This window comes from Chaetomium globosum, genomic scaffold (assembly GCF_000143365.1).
Source record: "Chaetomium globosum CBS 148.51 scaffold_1 genomic scaffold, whole genome shotgun sequence".
Lineage (NCBI taxonomy): Eukaryota > Fungi > Ascomycota > Sordariomycetes > Sordariales > Chaetomiaceae > Chaetomium > Chaetomium globosum.
In genome coordinates this window covers 1,995,980-2,002,327 of record NT_165976.1, presented here as the reverse complement: position 1 = coordinate 2,002,327, position 6,348 = coordinate 1,995,980, and the positions used below count along the sequence as shown (strand labels likewise).

General features: G+C 55.2%; 1 protein-coding gene across 1 annotated transcript; it reads right to left on the bottom strand.

Annotated features, from left to right (window-relative positions):
* Positions 1-1,205: 1,205 nt before the first annotated feature.
* Positions 1,206-2,939, bottom strand: CHGG_00657 (uncharacterized protein; the record flags this gene model as incomplete). Its single annotated transcript, XM_001219877.1, has 1 exon — positions 1,206-2,939. The coding sequence occupies one exon, from the start codon at positions 2,937-2,939 to the stop codon at positions 1,206-1,208; it is 1,734 nt and encodes a 577-aa protein (XP_001219878.1).
* Between the last annotated feature and the right edge of the window lie 3,409 nt (positions 2,940-6,348).

Genomic DNA, 6,348 nt, shown 5'->3' with positions numbered 1-6,348 from the left:
GATCTTTTTGCTTCTATCTAGCACGGGGCCTCCATCTGCGTTTCCCCCATCAGAGCTAATTACCCACCCCTCCAAGCGTGTACCCATGGGCTCTCTTCACTCCAGTCCTTGTCCGGGCAGGCCATGTGTAAACCCGCATCGGCAAGATCGTGATGCTGTACCGTCTCGCCTAACATCCCTATCCAGCGCTCTTGTCTCGTCCTTGTGATCAGTTTACGCGAGTCGCCAGGCTGTCGTGGTTTTCATTACCTTGTTTTCTTAGCTTGACCTGGCCTGTTACCAACCGAACCGTTACACCATTTCTGGCCGTCGCCTTTCTCCTTCTGCCACGATCCCATCTTGGACCAGCTCGACGAGCGCGCCAACTTCCGCGACAAGAAGCTGTAGGCCATCATCGATGCCGCCGCCGCCTCCGACCCGCCGCGGCCCCTGCTGGGGCTCCGCGCTCCGCTGAGGCGGACGCAGAGAGAGCGGTGGAATCAGGAGAGGGGCCCGTTGGAGGACCGGTGGTAAGAGTGGGCACAGGCCGACTACACCGACTACATCGACCAGGTCGAGCCTTGGTGCCTGCCTAGGGACGCCCCGGTTGGTGATCGGGGGCGGCGCCGGGTGCCTAGTTGGTGGGGGGAGAAGGAAGGGGGGGTTGAGGATAGGGAGGAGGCCAAGGAGGGGAGGAAAAAGGGGGGGACGATCCCTGGCGGGAGGGGGAAACCATCTACTCGGGAGCAGGGTATGTCGGACGAGCAGCTGGATGCGTATCTGCGCATGTACGACGAGCTGGTGTTCGATGCGGACGGGTCAGGACCTGGAGAACCCTAGCGACCAGGATGACGAGCCCCAGAGAGGGCCGAAGAAGAGCTAGGGACTGGAGCCGAAAACAGGGACCGGTCCCGGTTCTCTAGGTAAGCCCGGCACAAGAAGCTACTGTGAGAAAAGGTGCGACGGGTTCGGACTGGAAGCATGCCTCTTACATGCCTCTTAACTAAAGGGTAGGTAATACCACCAAATCTGTGTACTATTTTCCCTCTTGTACTATACTGTTTTATCTCGTCTTCCTGGATACCCCCGTCGACGAACGCCAGAGCTTCCCATCACCCCCAACCTGGCCGTGAATTTCCCTACTCCCACCCCTTTATCGGCCGCCGTAACCCGTGGGTCCAAGTACCAAAACCACCCGTCGAGGCCGCACTTGAAATACCACCCCATCATATCCAACCCTCCCTATCCCCATCCTCCCGGTCCGGCGATAGAAACGCGTCGATCTCAGAGAGTTTCTCCTCGGCCGTCAGCCGTCGCCGGGGCTGATGTGGACGATAACTTGACGAGAAGTCCGTGCCCGAGTCAGTGAGTGTTGAGCGCGTTGCGACCGAGCTAGTCGACGTTCCCAGCGTCCGCCTACTGTGGGTGCTTGTCGCGCTGCTGTTGGTCATGGTGGCACTGTGGGTGGAGACGGAGGTAAGGGTGGAAGCGGATTTCTCGGGCAAATGCGGCGGGTGGCGGTATCTGCTGTGGTTCGTGCGGCTCCGTTGACGGCCGCCTGTTGGAGTTGGAATTGGTACCGGCAGAGGGGGCACTGGCGGTGGTGAGCACGACCCCAACGAGGACGGGGTGCGCCACACCGGTGGCCGGGTCCAGGGGCCGCTGCCGCTGCCACTGCCGCTGCCGCTGGGGTAACGCGAATGGCTGGACTGTGTTATCGGTGGGGTGGGCAGCGGCCGGGCGGGCGCGGGCAAGTTGGGCGACTCTGTCTCAGTGTGCGCGTCGGGTGAGAGGTCTACAATGTCTGGGCATCCTAGCGCGGACCTGCTTAGCCTGACGGAGTATGTCGGCCGCAGCTCGTCCCAGTAAAGGCAGTCGCTTGCCGGGTCAAGGAAGGGTTCCAGGGGAGGCGCCACTGGGTATTGCTTCCATTGTGAGGAAATGGTTGTGTGAGACCGTCCTCGAGAGGCCACCGGTATGGGCGGCGGCAGTCGAGTGGGCGGAAGTGGAAGTGGGTGTTCTATGTCGGTGTTTGCGGGGCACGAAATGGATAACTGAGTGGCAGGGTCCCACGGCGTCGGAGTATCGTCGTCGATGCCCAATTGCTCTGTCAGCGTCGGTTTCTCTCTGTATATCTCCCCCTCGTCTACCCATAACTGGGTCCGCACGTCGTTCCAAAAGCATCGGACTTCTGGTGAGCAGCGCCTCTCTAGCTTGAATATCTCAGGCTCGGATACGTCTTCCCAGATACGCAAGTCGCCCATCTGGTTGTCGAGCTGTTGGAGAGGCAAAGGCGTATTCCTTTGGTTTGGCAAAATATCTCTGTCCTTTTTCCTCTCCCGATCATTTCTGTCGCCCAGAGTCTCCCCGTTCTCCTTAGCCCGTTCCCTGTCTCCTTCTTTTTTACTCTTGACCTGCTGATCCTTAACTTTCGGGTCCTTGTCAGCAAGGTCATCCAAACAGCGCGCCAATGGTCTGTTGTTGAAGTAGGATTTGTGCCTGAGCAAGGTCAAGGAGTAGTCCTCGACTTGGTAGTTGACCCGGGACGAGGGGAACATCGAAAATGTGGTGCCGAGCGATTGAACTTCTTGGTGCTGCAAGTTTTTCGAATTCTTGGTGGGGATATTGACGTTCTTGTCGTCCTTGTTGCTCATGCGGGTGCCTCCCCGGCCTTTCTTTCCATCCTTAACCTCAACTCTGTCGCTTGCGCCCGATGCCAACCCCAACTTGTTGAACCCGGGGCTCTCGAGAGTGCCTGCCGACTTCTCAAAGAGGCTGACAATGGAACGGACCGATCGATCAGATGTTTTTCTTCCAGAGAGTGGTCCTCTTTTGGCGAGATTTGATGAGAAACCTTCCGGAAGTGCAAGCCTCTCGATCTTCCTGTCGAGAATGCGATCCGAACCTAGAGGTGATCCGCTTTCTCGGCGGCCATTATGAGGCGGGTCGCTCTTTTCCATGTTGGTGATTTAATTGCGGAGTTGTTTGAGTGCAGAATTGTTCGTGAGTGTGATCATTAAAGGAAGGAGCAGGTCGCTGGCGGGCAGCTCTTGCGCTCTTGCCCTCCACCTTGTTAGTTGTGTCTGATCACATCGACGAGAAAGAGCGACCAAGAATAACCCTACCAATAATAGCCCTACCGCTAAACTCGGATTAACATCAGAAGAAGTTTTTCCTCCACTCCTCCCTCTTCCTATTTGGGCTATCTCAAAATTTGACTTCATTAAGCCCCTCATCCAATGTCAACATCACCACAGTAAACAATATATTTCGCACCTTCCAGCACACTACACTTCCTGATATATGTATCCGAGCTTTTACTGAAGTTATCCTAGGACTTTTCTTTATTGCCATTAGTTTGATCAATCTCGAATATTTAACAGTTGAAGCATGAGGTGGTTTCCTGCGCTGAGGGACTCGAGCTCGCTCACGAGGAAAAGATATCGCAATAAACGGACTTGCGGCCGCAATGTGGTTGTAATGGTGACAGTTACTTGTTTCCCCGAGATGTTTACGTAGGGCTAACTCACACTCCGATAATACTCTGGTAGGTAGTCTTGAAACACGGCCAACTCTGTCGAAGAGGGACTAGGAACAGAACTGCACATATGACCACGATTATATCGGGTGATAACCACAGCTACCGAGATATAAAACAAAGAGAGAACTGCAAAAGCGTCCAACAACACCAAAGATAACTTGGACTCTTGCTGTTCTAAATATCGAAACTGATGAAGGTCACATACTCCATCCGCTTACTGAGTGCCTGCATCTTTTCCAGCATGGCTGGACCACAAACATCCGATACCTTCACTTCACAAAGCTTAATGTTCCTTTCATCAAGCGGTCTTTAACTGTCCAGTCCGAAACTTCAAGTCTTCCTACAACCTTGCCCAGGGTCAAGCGGGAAATGAAGGGGGTGGGGCAACCCCTATTGTTTGTTTACCTACAGCCGGACCTCCCTGTCTTCCCTTCGATACCAATAGTTAGATCGCCATGAATCATCCTTCAGATATTGCCAACCAAGCCCAAAGGACTCTCGTCCCGATGAAGGGCTCCATCTCTGTGGGCACTTTCTGTGCGGGTGTTCAGTTTTCTTCGCGGAAACCTCCTTCGACCCGGAACCAGAACTCGGATTCAGCCGCAGCTCCTATGACGGCGCAACAGCCTCCAACAAAGCATCTCAGCTTCGCCAGGCCAGCAGCAATCTCCCAAAATAAGGTGAAGCTACCTAAACCAATAACGCTTCAGCTCGCCATGGGTCTGAAGACCGTCATGCCGTCAACTTTTCGAGTCAACGACCGAACGTCTTGCCCTTGTCAAGTTCTCGCGAACCGTCCTGGCTTGGGTTTTGGTTGAGTCTGATGGTGATAAGCCGCATTGGGTGTGCCTGCAGCGGTGACGATGGCTGGGGTGCCAATAACATGACGATTTTTCAGCCACTCGTAGGTCGGGGGAACAACCAGCCGTCCGGCTCTCAGGTCCCCCTCCGTCGAGTCAGCCCAACAACAATACTGAAGGGATCGGCATGGAAACGGAACTCCACCGCCAGACAAACCCCCGCCAGCTCGTCGGGGGGTCCGGTGTGAGGGTGTGTCGCCCGTCTCGAACGCCGTCGACAAACCCTGGTGGCAAAAAGAACGCGATGGCTGATGAAGTAGTGAAGCAGACAGGGGTAGGCGAGAGAAGCACTAAGCCGAAAGCCACGCCGCGTTTCCTTATCGGGTCGCCGCGTTCCCGCGTGTGGAGTGCAGCCGCTCGTCTTGACCCCCTGCAGCCTCAGCCACAATAACGACACACCTTGGGCTCGGCCGGGGGGGCTCGCGGCCGCCTGGTTCTGCTTCCTCCCTTGACATTCCCGCATTTGGCCTGGCTTTCGCGATCCAAGTCTCACGCAACGGGGTGGAACTGACGGAGACTGAGACTGGTGCGCGCCCCGGTGCATGCCTGCCGTCTGGTGCCGGATGGGTTCTAGCTCATATGACAAGACCTTCGAGACTCTCTGATCGCCGCTTTAGTGTAACGCAAAGAAGACCGGCCAGTCTTCATTTTTGACACAAAACAATCTTTCTTTGGCAGAAGCATCCGAGAAGGATAACGGGCGATTGGTGTTTTCAGATTCTGCAAGCCTGATCGACCGCCAGGTAGCATTGAACGAGTCACGGCAGCCAGGCACACCCCTCGCACCCTGCATGCGGTCTCTTGCACCCGTCGGTCGGCAAGGTGGGCCTCAGGAAGGTCCCGGGCAAAAGGTCCCACGGAGATCTTGAACCAGATCATGGGTTTCGATGGATGCGTGTGCGGTGACGAAAAGGGTACCTCCCCACCTCCTCGCGAGTGAGTCCGCCTTGGCTTCTCTCGGCAGGCCAAACCTGTTACGCTGTCAGGCGCCGACCGAGTCGAGGCGCAGCATCCAGACTCCGCGGTGTTGAAGGAACGGCTTGCTCGCCCCCTCATTCGATGGAACCGAGTTGGGTTGTTGAAGAAAGCCCCCCCTTCCCCCGCCAGCTAACATTTACACTAAAACGGTCATGACTGAACCAATGATCCGACGCCGGGGGATGAGAAAGATAACCGGTCATTGTCAAAATCCAATCGCCCTTCGGTAAGCCTTCCAGGACCTGATAGGACTCTGTGTCACGAGCTGTCATAGGACAGTTGTGCCTGGCGGTACACCGCATTGTGGTCCTCACCCGAGACAGCGAGACAGGGCAGAATCTTCGATGTGGGAGGTCTGCATAGACAGCGGGCAGGGTTGATTGGGCTTGGGGGCAGAGCATGTGAGGTGACACCCTGGCTGCACAGAATTTTCTTTTGCCTTCGTTGTTGGCTTGCTGTCAGAAAGAGGCCGACACTTGCCTTGTGATGCGGCCGCGGCCTCCGGGCGTGTGCTTGTAAGATGGGAGTAACAAGTAGTGGATCTGTCTAACCACTTCTATTCGGGGATATTTGTGAGGAAAACACTGAGACAGTAAGAGATCTAGTCTGCCAATGCAAGCGAAAGAATGTATCATTACAAACAATAAGAGCCAAGCGATGATGCCACGTCTTCCGTAACCGTCCCTCCAAGAAACTCAACAAATAGGTATCGACAAGAAAAGAAATCGTAGCTAGGTATCTCTGTGGTCGTGACTCGTAACCCATAACGTCTCCTATAAACGTAAGAAACCAAGAAAGTGAACGAATTATTACCCGTAGCCGTAGCCCTCAAGCCCACCAACCAGTACAGAACCAAAGAAACAAACACCACCACCAATATCACGACACTCAATCATCCTCCTCCCCCTCCGCATCCTCCTCCTGCCCACTCCCCCCTCCAACAGTGTAACCATAATCTCTGGGTGTTTCCATCTGGGCGGATCCCACTTC